Source organism: Aulonocara stuartgranti (assembly GCF_965226115.1).
Source record: "Aulonocara stuartgranti genome assembly, chromosome: 12".
NCBI classification, from domain to species: domain Eukaryota; kingdom Metazoa; phylum Chordata; class Actinopteri; order Cichliformes; family Cichlidae; genus Aulonocara; species Aulonocara stuartgranti.
The window spans coordinates 23,178,847-23,193,446 of record NC_138948.1 but is presented as its reverse complement, the minus strand read 5'-3'; the positions used below and the strand labels follow the sequence as shown (position 1 = coordinate 23,193,446).

The 14,600-nt window shown below is 41.1% G+C and overlaps 1 protein-coding gene across 1 annotated transcript in view; it reads left to right on the top strand.

The window, feature by feature from the left end:
* Positions 1-14,600, top strand: part of arb2a (ARB2 cotranscriptional regulator A) — a 162,240-nt gene that overhangs the window by 10,730 nt on the left and 136,910 nt on the right. The window contains exons 5-6 of the mRNA XM_082554027.1: positions 7,655-7,720; positions 9,060-9,251. Coding sequence (XP_082410153.1) covers positions 7,655-7,720; positions 9,060-9,251 — 258 coding nt within the window. The remainder of the gene's footprint in view (positions 1-7,654; positions 7,721-9,059; positions 9,252-14,600) is intronic.

Genomic DNA, 14,600 nt, shown 5'->3' with positions numbered 1-14,600 from the left:
CACTTTGTTCGGAGACCACTGGTCATATTTCTCTGCATATGAGTGAGGGGGGGAAATACGTGCCTGGGCTGTGGTTCCAAAATCAAGAAATGCTACATAAGGTTAGATAGCGCCCTGATTTTTAGATCTAGTAAAACAAATGAAATACTTATAGTACGCTATATAGCAGACTTTTAGTAGAAGGTTATTCCTCAGATCCATAAATTGAAAACCTTTAAATGTACTCAAGAAGCATCTGTTTATTAATAATATGAACTATGTTTTGTAAGGGAAGCTAGGTTATTCTGTACAGATAGGACTGGAGAAACCCACCTGAAAACCCCACACACTACTGGTATAGTGACATTTCCCATTTTTGGCTCTCAGTGTTATCATTATGGCATATTACGGCTTAATAAAGAGTGGGCTATCTGTGCAATGTTATTCAATGCAGCAGGGTCACCTCAGCCTGTGTAGGTGTCAGTTGTAGTCTAATTCCAGTGATTTGGTGATGAATCTCTCTGATAGGAGACAAGCATAGGGTCTGGCCCAGATGGAGCTCTATTAAGCTGTTAATAAATGAGGATTCTTCTCTGCTCTGTCTGCATCTGTCGAATGGAAGGCAGTCACAAATTTGTAAACACACACACACACAGTCAGAATATTATAATGAAGTAAAGCTAGCCAGATGGCTGAATTAGAGAGCTGTCTCTCTCTCCCTCTCCCCCTCTCTCGCTCTCTCTCTTTCTCATTTTCTCACTGTCTCTTTATCTCTCTCTCTCTTGTCTCATACAATATCTACAGTCCCTCTGTTATCTTTTTTTCTCCTCCTGTCTCACTCTGTTTCCACATTATGGATATTGGTTGTCATATTGGCGACTTGCTAGCCAAGGTTTCGGGCACTGGTGCTAGAACAAGTGAAGGGTATAAAATGCGTGGTACAAAAGTCTGAGACCAAATGTGAAGATACTTTTAAATGGCATTAATTATTTATAATTAGAAATCATGATATGAGCTGTGATCTGAAATTAAAATTCAATCTTTGAAAAAATGTCTTAGTATTTAATTACATAATGTGCTTGAGATAGGCCTGTGTGCAAAATCCATGTTTTCCAGTATGATTGCTTTTTGTGGTGTCAGGAAAGCTCGCTGTCCCTGCATATTTTCCCTTGTGTTGAGCTCAGGTGTGTGTAAATGCCTCTTTTGTTTTTTCTCTTTGTTTTCTTTTTGGCCTTCACATACTTCTTGAAAACCTGCGAGGTTTGTTTTGGGTTATTATCCTGCATCATTATAAATCCCGCTGCGCAAATATTCAATAAGAAGGTATAACAGGTTTCTAACAAAAAACTGTAGTCAGCCAAAAGAAAATCTTTGGTGATTATAATTGTACCTAGTCTTAATCCAATGAAATTGTTCAGTGGGTGGGTTAATATCTGGATTAATTTAATCTAACACAGTGTGTGAATTGCACTGTACATACTGTCTTGGGTCTGTGAACTTGTAACTTTGGCTACCATAATAATATTAAAGAAACAAATACAGCGTTGTTGTGTTCAGCACTGACATCCTAACACTAGCAAATTAACCTGCTGTTTTAAATCATGTTGACTACTGAACTGTTATTTGCAAACTTTTATATAGTGTAAAAATTTGCAAATAAGTGTAAAAGTGTAAAATAGTGTAAAAGTGTTTTTGCCTCTAAATTTTAACGAGACAATTTCTGTGACACAGTGTGACATAATAATGTTTAAAAAACAAAGGAAGGAGACAAAAATTGTGGAGGTGTTCAAAGAACAGAGCTTGAATATTACTCATACAATAAATCTGCGCTCAACAATGTGGAATGTTTTCCCCCACATCTCCTTTATATTTAGCCTGCTTGAAGTGTTTGGCCTTTGATTTTACTGCTTGTCCTTTGAGAGTAATGGTAGATGCCCCTTATCTTAAAGTACTTTTGCTGATGAAAGTTATGATTAAATTGCTGTACCTTTAATAACTGGCCATCAGTCTAGAGTGTAGCCTGCCTTTTTCTCAGTCTCAGTCCTCCCAGAAAATAGGCATTATTCCCAAATTGTTGAGCTATGCTCTGCTGGAGTTACTGTATACCCAGTCATGTTGCTGACCTGTTGCCAGTTAAACAAGTTACCTGTGAGATATTGCATCTTTGTTTTTTAACACTACCCAACCTTTGTAATCAAATTCTTTGACAGTGTTTTTGAAAATACACTGAGAAACTACTCTTTTAGTTTTACTCTAGTCTTCAAAGAGCATCCAAAGAAAAAAGCAGTCATATACTTGACTTATTTTGAGAAGTAGGGAAGTAGTGGTGTAATAAGAAATATTATTTACTATTAACTGGATTCACAGGCTATTCAATCAGATGTTTTATTTTACATTTTTGTTCTGTTAAACAAACTTTGAAGCATTCTTTCCCCATTTTGAACAAGAAATGGATTATGTTCTTTGCTTTTAGAGGTTCTTTGAGTTACCCATAAAAAGTCATTGAGCAGTCATTAAGTGTTGCATCCAGCCAATGATGGAAACCCTGGATACAGGCTTCCATACTGTACTTAAAGCACCAGGAGGCCCCATAACAGTTGTGGACCATTTTGTTGGGAAGCTAATGGGATCTCTCTAAAGAGGAACTATAAATGACAGCTGTCTGCCCTGAGCCACCGACTGCCATCACGTATCCATTCCCAAAACACTTTAAAACTGCTGCTGCAGCTTTTGTGAGAGCACGAAGGAGGAAGCAGACACATCCAGACAAAAAAAATGGTTGCAAGGAGTGGGTGAGGTGGATTTGAGTTGATGAAAGAAAAGGGAATTGGGCAGGGGATGGGGGTGGGGGTGGAAGGGCTGTTGGGGAAAAGACAGGAGAGCTGTTAGTTACAGCAAAGACATCTGTCGCTGCTGCCGACACCCACCGAGGCATACAATACCTTAGTTTGAATTAGCCCTCTGCCGACTTCTCAGTTAACACCTGAGGAGGTCATTATGATGCCATTAGGATGAGCAGTGCAGGGAGGGCAGAGAGGAGTGAGAGAGAGGGATATCCACGTTAAGTTTAAACAGTCTGTCTGTCTGTGTCTGAGAACTTTCTCTTCCCCTGGAGAGCCCTCTCTCCTCTGACAGAAGAATGACAGAGACCTCATGGGAATTACAGCATTCTCCCTCTCTGTCTCTCTCTCCCTCTGTCTCTCTCTCTTTGTTTCCCACGCGGACTGACAGATCACAAATTCACAGCAATAGGGCCTATTTTAATACATTTTCTGTTGGTACATGAGGCTGACTTAAAATAAACAACCTTTCTATTGCCTCACGCTCACTCTCATTTTCACAGTATCTCTCTTTCTGAGTATGCTTTGCTGTTGTTGCCGCTGTTGTTGTGCTGCATTGTTCAGGGGGATTTTCTTCTTTTTTTCTCCCCTCTTTTTCTTCCTTTCCTCTATTCTCTGGAGAAGAAGGAATGCTTTTCTGGGTGCAGTCAGTGATACGGCACGGAGCAGCTCTTTCAGTTTCATTATATAAACAGCTTTGATGCCTCTTCTTGCTCTCTGGTTTCTATGGCTAAGTGGCTTTGGGAGAGGGCTCTGGACTAGAGAGACAAGAGGCATGTGTGCTTCTGCTTCGGTTTCATGTGTATGTGTGTATACAGTATGTGTCTCTGTCTTTACTATGTCCTCACACGTGCCTTCTTCCACTTAAATATAGTTTTGCAGATGAAGAAGTGTGGCCTCAGTGGCCTCAGTAAGTGTTACAAATGTTTCTAATTACATTGTTTTAACTTCCTGAAACTGGCTCTCAAACTTAAACTCTGGATTATTTAAAGGTTGAGACTGAAAAACAGCTAAAAATATGTTATTAAAAAATAATTAATACATACAAACAAATTGTATTTCATGATTTTGTCTGTGGGCTAATTTTAGATTATGACATTCTTTTGCTTCCTTGTTATAACCCCAGTTTTTGTTCCCTTTGCACTGAGCATCAAAACCATTTCCTGCTTAATCACTGTCGTCCTCTCGCTCCGATCCTTCTTTTCTCTTAATATTTGCTTTGCTTTCCCTTATTCCTGTTCCTCCTCTTCCTGTCTTGGTTCTCTTACTCCCAATATTTGTTATTTTGTGTTTCTGGGAAGATTGAGCTGCTTATTGCCCCAGGTGCGGTCAGCCAAACCAGGCATGACTGTTGCAATCAGTGGGAGAACACACACACACACACACACACACACACACACACACACACACACACACACACACACACACACACACACACACACACACACACTTAATGTGGGAGGTCCTCTTCTCTGTGAGGAGTTTAAGAGTATATCTACTTGCAGCCACGATGGTCTTCATTAAGACCTTGGCGTGGTGTTTGTTTGTGAGCGATGAGGAGACTGTTATGGGGATGACCAGGAGTTTGCGAGGAGCTGATGTCACTGCCCACCCACTTAAGGGCCTCTTATCAAGGCCATGCACTGCACTGTTCTCTCTCTCTCCCACATCCCCTCTTCAATTACCCCTTCTCCTCTCAGCTGTTCACCGCTGTGGGAGCTGGCACGAGACTATGTGTCCTGGGGATTTCTTCACATCCCTCCCTTCATGTCTTCTTTCTTTCCTCCTGCTGAGCTTCCTTCTAAGTCCCTTCCTTCCTCTCTGATCCCCCTCTTCATGGTTCATCACCGCAATGCTTCCTCTACACAAACCACAGACATAGAGGCGACCTCGTACTCCAAAGATTGTCCCAGGATCTGCGTATATTTATCACAGGCATGTGGAAAGTTTGTTTTATTAGTATAATTTATCATCATTTACATTTTGTCTGAGTTTGTTTCTCTGAAGGCTGAAAAAAAAAACCCAAGTAAAGGGTGCAGATACAAATGTTTTGCAAACTGACACACTTGTGTGTGTCCCTGAAGATAACATCATGTAGTGTGGGACTTTGACCTCAACCTTTTACAATAGTCTAAACTAATGTAATTTAAACCTGCGCTGACATTTAAAATAATGCTGTGCCTGTGTCTTGTTAGCCTGATAATACAAGCGAATTGCAGATAAAAAGATCATGGTAGCATTTGTGGCAGTGAAACCTATTGATTTCACTCCTATAAACATGTTTCTGTGTTTCTCCATCTCATTCCCTTGCTTCCCCTCTCTTTGTGTGTCTTAATATTACTTGCCAAATCAGTTCCTCGTGCTTGTCTTATCGTCTGATGCTGACAATGTAGACACTCAGAGTTGCATCCTGCAGGCATTTTCATTAAAGCACTAATACACATTGGTAATTAGGTGACAAAGAGGCCTCTCTTATTGTACTGATCAGCTGCTGAGACGTAGTCCTCGGAGGCCGGCACAGAAGTAGGTTGCCTGTGTATGTGCGTGTTTCAGTGTGTATCCAGTCTGTGCCATTGTTACTAAGGAATTCGGATGTTGTGTGGTGGCACTGTCCCTCTTTAGCTCTTATTGGATCTTGACATTATAAACTAAAGAGAATTGATACGATGACCCAGCAGTCCATTGAATATTATTTTCCTATTTATAATCTACATTATCTTTTATGAGTGGAAACATATTCATGCAGTGAAACTCTTGCATTTCCCCGCACACACATTTTTTCTCCTTTCCCTATTCCCCTTCACTCTCTCTTCTTATTTTATATCAGATGTTTCTTGAGCCACCTGAGGCACAGAACAAATAACATGCTGCAAATGAAATTTCCTGTGAAGCTTATTGATGTCATTAAACACTAGCATACTGAGGCCCAGAATCATTTTAGTCTTCATCAGACCAGCTGACATTTTAGTGAATTAGCTGTGAGGTTCTGTGGGGGTGAGGTGGGCTTGTTTTAGCTCCTCTACCACCACCCTCCCATAGGGTCAAATGGTAGAATCAATGATTTCATTTGGTCTGTCTGCTGGCCTTTGATTGGCTGGCATAAGGCCAATATGTGTCTGATTCATAATGTAATTCTTGTGTTTTGCTCTTTAAGGAGTATCCTACATTAGCACTGAGTTTATTTTGGGTATAACGTTACAGTTTTGTGATTATCATTAAATTCATGTTTGACGCGAAAGCTGCTCTTTGTATTATTTATTTATTTGTGAGTTCGTAATTTGCATTTGACCTTGCTGTTCCAAAGATCTATTAAGTAAGTTTGGTACATGCAATTTTAGAGATCTGCATAATTTCATTGTTCCATGGTTGACATAAAACAATGAAATGTGGTCTAAAGAATTAAAGAATATTTATTTATTTGTTTATTTTTGTGCCAAAAGTTGCAAAAGCTGAACACCTCATGTCCCTTAAATGTTGCGTTACTGTTGTTTGTTTGTTTGTTTGCTTTTCATCTAAGTTCTCTGTACTGATTCAGAACATTTTTGCACTTGGCATTGTAGCACTGAGCAGCGATCCTTTCCCTTCTCTAAATAAGTAATTTCATTAGTACACACAGGAAGTTTGCTGGGTTCTGCAAAACACTGGCAGCTTGTGAAGGTCAATTTGTATGATTTGACATTGTTTGGATTTATAAATGGATATTTTTTTTTTTAACTTGTTAACCAAACATTTCATTTAGTAAAAGATGCAATGACCAATCCCTGTTCCGCTTGTTGTGTGCATGTCTGCTTTCTGGTGTTTTTTAAGTCTCAGCGCAGGTTTTCTCCTTTCCACACATTAATGTCATTTGGGCATCATCCCGCTCCGTGCGGCGAGACATAACAGTGTCTGGTTGTTGCTTGTTTGTGTTTGGGGGTCGATGGGTTCAGCATGACTCAAGCTCGGGCGCGCTGCGTAGCTGTGGCACCTCGGCTGGCCTTTGGTTTCCTGATTTAGTAAGACTAACACTTCTAAAACAAACCAATGTGAGCCTCCATAGCAGCAGCAGCTCCCTCTGTGGTCCATCAACCAAACACAATTGTTGTGACATGTACAGGACAGAGAGTTTGTCATAGCATGCGTTGAGACATCATAACAGCGTCAATAGCTCTACTACATCTTACTGCTAGCGGTGGCGTGCCTTGCCATCTATTATCACTGTTAACTCCTCTGTCTCTCTCTCACACCTGATCAAAAATTGAAATCTGTTCCGAGTGCTTCTCTGTGTTCTCAGCTGAGCAGGACAGGGGGAGAAGAAGAAAAAAAAAAAAGGAAAATGGAAAAGAACGTTGTTAATGTCACTGAACCATGAAAGGCTTGGCCCGGGGTTGGAATGACTCGGTATATAAGGTTCTTTAGTGCTGTGGCTGCGGGGATAAACATAACTTACATCAGCCCTTCGCTTGTACAGGAGATTTCCTCTCCTGGCACTTACAACCTCAACACTCTCACTACACTGTGATTCGCACACACGTACACACACTACACATAGTACAATCCAGACCCTTTCAAGTTGCTCGTGCTCACACACACACACACACACACACACACACACACACACACACACACACACACACACAGACCAGAGGGCAAACGAGGGCTGTGAATAGTATTTTTTATTCTGTTTGTAAGCTTGACAGTGGGTGCTATTACTTGCTCACACATGCACACAGTTTAGTTGACTTTTGTGGGATGGATTTGTATCAACAGCAATATAAAATTATTAATTGCTTTAAGACTGTATTATCAGTGTAACGTCTCACTGTGTGTTTTCTGTGTCTTTTTTTCCTCTGCAGATCATCACTCAGTATGTTTATGAGCTGTTGGAGAAAAAGTGCAACATGACTAAAGAAATCCTGCCAGTAAGTACCCATACTGAAAGGAGGCATTTTCTTCTTTGATTTATGCCATTGAAGATTAAAGGGAGTATTAAATATTAAAATGGACGTAAATGCTTAGGCTTCAGAGTGTGATTATGATATTGAGTGTTCTGTTTAAAAAACTAAAGAAAAGGGGATTGTGAGGAGTCAGCTCTCCCAATTCATTCTTTGTCTTTCTTTTTCTATCTCACTCAGTTTCTCTCTTACTCCCTGTCTTTCTTACCCTCCTCCTCTGCCCACATCCTTTGTGCAAAAGTGTCTCCTCAACAAATTAACTGTATTGTGACGTTTCATTTCAAAGGCACAGAGGCGCAGCATGCTGATGCTTAATCTGTTTTGCATTCAATTGCGCTGAAGGGGACTTTCTCTTCTGCCATCGTGGAGTTATTCTTTGCCCAGCTCATCCAGGCTCAGAACGCACACTTAATTCCTTTTATTTGTTGTTGGAAGCATGTTTGTCTCTTTTTTCCCCCCCTTTACCTCGCCATTCCTGCTCTTTTTTTCTGTGTATAAAAGTAGTGATCATTTTTCAGTGCGCGTTTATGGGGATGTTAGGCAGCGCCAGTGTTTAGAAACATGCCAAAGTTAGCTCCAGCACTAACAGTGTCCATAAATCACCTAGCCAGAGTCAGCGCCTTTCATTAGCCCCCATACACTTTTACTGGTTTATCTGCCTGGCCTATTTATCTCATTATTCCCCTGGAAAATTGCTCTGTTATGCTTTTCTGCTGCCCACCCGCCCACACGTATGCGGCGTGTGTGTGTGTTGGTGGTGGGTCCGTCCACCTGCATGGCATTGAACTTGTGACCGCAGATTTTAAGAAGATTAACCGAAGCCAAGTATAGGGAGAAGGAATGAGGGCGCACAAGAGAATAAAGGGTAAGATTTTCTCCCCCACTTGGCTCCCTTTGTCTGTTTGGATTAAGTTCTTGCAGCTGCCACCCATGGCTTTTATGGACAGTGTTTGTCTCCTTAGCGGTTATTCTAGGCATACTTGGGAAGGATGCAAAGAAGCACTGGATGTGGAGCACAACGGCACACACTTTCTCTCTCTCTCTGTTTTACTCTCTGTTATAAGGACTGTTATCTGAGTGGTTAATGTATCGATGCATGTGAGCTTTTTTAGAGTACACACAAGAGAACTCATGCACTTTACATATGGAAAATATCTTTTTTTTTTTCAGGTGTTTTTTTTCCTCTAAAGCAATAGAATTCAGAGATGTACATATAAAATCACAACAAGACTGTTTTAAAGCATTGTATTTGAAATGAATTACATTTCGCTGACACGTGGTAACCCGTATTTTTCTGGACGTTCAGGTGGATGCCACAGAAGATGAACCCACCGGTTTTATCTACCTCAGCCCAGATGCCTTATCCAACCCATCTAAGCTGCTGGTGCTGATTCAGGGCAGTGGTGTGGTGCGGGCTGGTCAGTGGGCCCGTAGGCTAATCATCAACCAGGACTTGAACTCAGGGACACAGATCCCCTTCATTGAAAGAGCCATGCAGGTAGAGGTCACAACAAAGAATTTCAAGCTATTTTATTATCTGTTGAACGAATGTTCTGGTCTGTGACCTGTTTCTTTTTTCTTTTTCCCCCTTATTTTGCAAAACTGGGAGTCAGCTTTGGTTTGGTGGTTTTTGTAGGACTTGTACGATTTTGGTGTGATGGGTGCAGCACACAGTTTATTTGAAACACAGGCCTGAATGTTTGGGGCTGTTGAGCAGTTGTGGCAAAGTTAGACTCAGTGTGGAATCATATTTTAGATGTTATGTACTTCACTCGGTGTTGGAATGGGATTGCAGGCATGCTTTTTGGTTTATTAGTTTAGACTCTTGATTTACTGTATCGACTCACTTCAGTTTAACTTCATTGTACAGCTTACGCAAGCGTAGGAAAAGAAAACAAAACTTCGCCCTGGGGTCATAAGAGAAATTATGATGCTGAACACTTTGAACATTTCACATTTCATATGATCACAGAGGCAAATAATGAGCAGGCATACAGTCACAGGTGCAAACTCCTACCATCAAATGATATCACGCACTGAATTTTGGCTTCATTTGTATTGTTAATAAACCGAAAGACTTTCTTCACTTTTCCTTTTCACAGAATTCTTGTGTAGCGTTCATGTGTTCATGGATGACTGAGATGCGAAAGGGAACAATGTAGAGTTTCTAGCCTTTTAGTTTTACAGGTGCACATAAAAACTGGAGGTTACGCCAAGTGCTTGCTTGTAGGGGGTCATCTGATTGTTGAGGTTTTCACTATTATTTTGGGGGTTTTGCCTTACAATTTAAAGTGCCTGAGGTGACTGTTGTGATTTAGTGCTATACAAATAAAATGGAATTAAATTGAATTTCTAGAAACCTAATGGTGGATGCTGGGGGGACTGGTTGAAACAGCAGACAGCGATGCAAGGGAACAGCAGCACTTATTCGAGAGGGAGAGATGGTAAAAATCAGCAGCTTAAACAGACTGCCAAATTGGGAATGCGTGTTTGATATATAATGTGAAAAGAGTGAGGCATGTTATTGTGTGCATGCCTAAACCAGCTCACAGGCTGCTTCACAAATGTATGTGTCAGCAACCAAAAGGTACCTCTTTCTGTCTAATTATTTTCACCCGCTTCTCTATCCTCACTACCACTTCATGTATAATGACCTACTCTTCCAGATGACACAGACTAGATTCTTTCTCCCGCCTTCCTTCGTTTTGCCCATCTGATTAACATAAAAACGCTGCTGTGTAAATCCCTCTCCTATTGTGTACAACAACTGGAGAAGTTAGAGTAGCGCATGTGTGTCCATGTGCGCTAACGGATGAATCAGGTACCCCTAGACTGTCTAATACAGTTACCCCGGCTGGTGTTACAGTTGGAGAAGGCAGGGTTGTGCTGTGGAGAGCCAAAGTGACAGCTTCAATATAGAGAACATGGTGTGTGTGTGGTGCGAGTGTTGCCCATTCATCATAGTAAACAAGAAATCGTGTTCTTGCACCCTGACAAATCATCATCCAGACATTTACTGCACAAGGGCCTTGTACTGTGAGCGCACTGGAGAAAAAGCCACACACATTTACAGTCAATTCATGCTGCTGGCATCCATTATGGACATGTTTGTACTATATTATGTTATACCACACAGTGTCTCTCGATGTCTTATGTACCGGAGTTACAGCTACTGTACCATCTTCAAAAAAGACTCACTTTATCGCGATTTTGGTGTCAACTTTACAAATTTGATAAGATTTGTCATTTCCCTTTTTGGTCTTACAGTATGTACTGTATGATTTTATTTTAGATTTTACTTTATATTTATTGTAAGAGTTTTGCATGAAAGCACGTACTGAGGTGAGAGGAAAAATTAAAAAGGGATATGAATTGAAATGTTTTTTTTTCTGCCTCCAGCACAGAAGGAGAAACTCCGTAGCTACGCTACACTACCAGCCAACGTTATAAAAAGGCACCCACGTTTATTTAATAATACGTAGTGGTATCAATATTTCTTTGAGCATACACAGGCCATATTATATCAGGTATTTGACATGTAATTGTATGATGTTATTACTCCCCTTTTATGCGCTTCCCCTTAAACATTTTATCTGGCTAGCTCACATACCTGTGCAAACTACTAATTCATCATAATGACAGATGAATCCCATCTTACTCTTTAAAGATACAGCCTTTCCCCAGTAAACCAGCACAAAGACAAACACTCACAGCGACATGACATGAGTAATACGTTATTTTAAATTTATCTTCTGTGTCAGTATTTATAATGAATGCCTAATTGGTCGGCCAAGGGGACTTCTTAATCCAAACATGTGGGAAGAGAGGTACAGCAAAAATTGTGATGACTAGGTGAGATCTGAAACCTGACAAGTAGCCCCTATCCCTCCCTGGGCAAAAGAGATGACTGTTTGTGAAGTTGTTGCTACATGTGTTTATGTTGGGTTGCAGTCCAAATCTTTCCTTACTACATCTGCTTCTATGTTATTTGTCAGCAGTTTAATCTGTGGCTATCAAATGTTGCTCTGTCTACCTACCGGATATGTTCTGCTGCTAAACACAATGCTCCTGACTTGTCAGAAGTCATTTTGGAAAATTAAGGAATCGTGTTGATTGACTGATTGATTTTGACAAAACAATCAAAGAAAATAGCATATATATCCACTTAATTAAAGTCATTTAATTGAAAATGAGCTGTGTGAAAGTAACCAACCCATCATCAGGAGTGCAGACCTAAAAAAAAATAGGTGTCTGGACTTAAACTGTTCATTAGAACAGGCTTATTCTGTGTGACTGTGTGAAAGCAACACACATGCCATTATTTTATTTATAACTTTGTTAAGTGTGGTTTTGGGTCAGAATGTCACATTTTCTCAGTATAATTTTTAATTATGTTTAGATTAGGGTCCGTTTTGTGGGAACAATCTGTTGTCTCGAGTGTAGCTCATGTGATGTTACTCATGGGAAACTGATTGGAAATTCAAAGCCTGCAGCAAAGGGTCAACTAGAGTGCATTCAAGGAAATCTGGGGGAGCTTGTGGCTTGGCAAAACACAGAATCACTACTCACACGCACATACGGATAAAACTGTTAATTCACAGCGCTGTTGTAATGTGTGTGGATGTAGTGCGAGCACACTCTGGAATTCTTCGCCATGTTCCTCAGAAGCTCGAGTCAGCTTTTCCTCTCTTCCGATGGGATCACCTCTGCCAATCAGGCGATTGTAGGAAAAATTGCTGATTGGGCTAGTTAATCAGCCCCTTCACGCAACACACACGCATACACACATGCACACACAATCACATTGTTGGGTGAATCTCAGGGCAGTCTGTCTCTTACGCCGCAATTTACTTCCCATCACCTGTCTCTTTCTCCCATATTCATCCCATGTCTTGTTCACGCTGCTGTATGATGGTGACACATTAATAACCTGGCAAAAACATATACATTAAATACAAGTCACATAGACACGTGCACACAGAGAAAGCACACATACATAGACGCAAACACATCACACTTGGATGCAGGGTATACTCGGGACTATTTGGCGCAGTGCACATTAATGCTGGGTTGAGGGAAAATTTTTGTGCCATCTGTGTAGGCCTCATGCATGTTGTCTTTATGTGCATGTGTGCACATCTAAGTGATGCTATTCCCAAAGTGTAGAAGTAAAATGACAGGTGAGAGGAGAAGGAGAAAAGGTTGCTCCAGCAACAAACACAAAGTGGTGGAAGAGGTGGAAAAGAGGAATCTGAGAAAAAGCCGAGTTGATGGGGTGTGGGGTGCAGAAAGGGAAACAGGTTATGATTGGTTGGAAGAGGGCAGAAGTGGAAAGAAGGAGAGGAGTGTGGAAAGGATTGATGCAGAAAGAGAGAAATAAGAGGAAGACGAGGGAGTGACTGCAAATGGGTTGGGACTGGCAGAGGAGAGACGGGAGTATAGAGAGAGAGTAGGCAGAAGGCAGGCATCTGACAGCTCCACTACGGGGAGAGGGCCTCTTAATGACAGCTTATTCCTTCATGATTTCAATTCCTGACAGTCGACAGGTCTGCTTGTTGCATCATGGCAGCTGTATCATTACCTTCTGGCCCTGTCAATGCTCTGCATCCTGAGACTGAGATGGTGGAGGTGTAGGGTGCGTGCCATGGGGTTTGGAGGGGATGAGGAGGTGGGAAAGAGAGTTTAGACTGTGAGGTTACAGTCGGAATATTTGAGGGAGGAGGGATATTGAATATTGAAAGGTGGGATCATAAGTTATATGGTAGGTGTTGGAGTTAGGAGTAGGACTTTCAACTAGTTTGCATCCATATAAAAACAATGTACATGAATCCTGTTTTGAGGTTGTAGCTGTTTGGTATTGTACGATCAAGATGCAGCAAAGTTGATCCTTTTATTTTATATCGCTTCCTAACTTTTTTCTCCCTCATCCTTTTTATTCAGCTGCCTTTTTTTGCACTTTGCATTTTGCCGGTGATACTAGTTGCTACCAGTAGAGAAATTTTCTTCTAAAATTTTCTGTATTCTGCTGCGGTCCTGCAAAACCTAATTTCCTTTTTAGTATTTCTGAATGCTTGTAACTTTTGTCAGCCACCGAGTTTCAATTTACGTTTTTGTCAGATTGTCAGAAGTCTTCAGCATGAGAAAATAGTTTATGAATTTAAACTCCTTCTCATTGCTTTTTAGATCATTTACATATGAATTAATACATTTACAATACCAAGTCTCTCAACCCTCCAGTTTGTTAGCATGTGCGCACACAGCTCCACACGAACCACGAGCGTTATGCAAGGTCTTCACGAACGACTCAATTTAATTTGAAAGTTGCTCATACAAAACGGATCTATAGCCGCTGTCGCCCCCCCTTCCTTGTCTCCATCTCACTCTTGCTCGCTCACTAACTCTCTTGATAGTGAGTCAGGCTCGACACTGGAGATTCTCTGGAAAGAAAGAGGGGGTGTGGTGTTTTCGAAAGTGTGTCAAAAGCCTAGGGGTTTGTATCTGCCCAGAATTTCAATGGGAGGCTGAAAGGGGGCAGCGAAGGCAGACACACTCAAACACAGGAATCCTCTTCTAATTTCTGTCATGACCCCCCCCCCTCTTTTTTTCTTTTTTTTTTTTTTGCTGGATGATGTCTTCTTCAGAATTGGCTGCGCACTCTCACACTCTATCATCTGTCTGGCTTGTGTCATGGCCTCATGTGTTAAGAGGATATCTCTCTGTCTCTTGTCTCTGCAGTCACCATTCTTCTTCCTCCTCTCTCATTAGTTCTTCTAATTCCCCCTAAGCTGTGAGTTAACTTGTTTGTGTGTGTGTAGCTCAGTGATAACATTGTATGTATAGTGTGTGC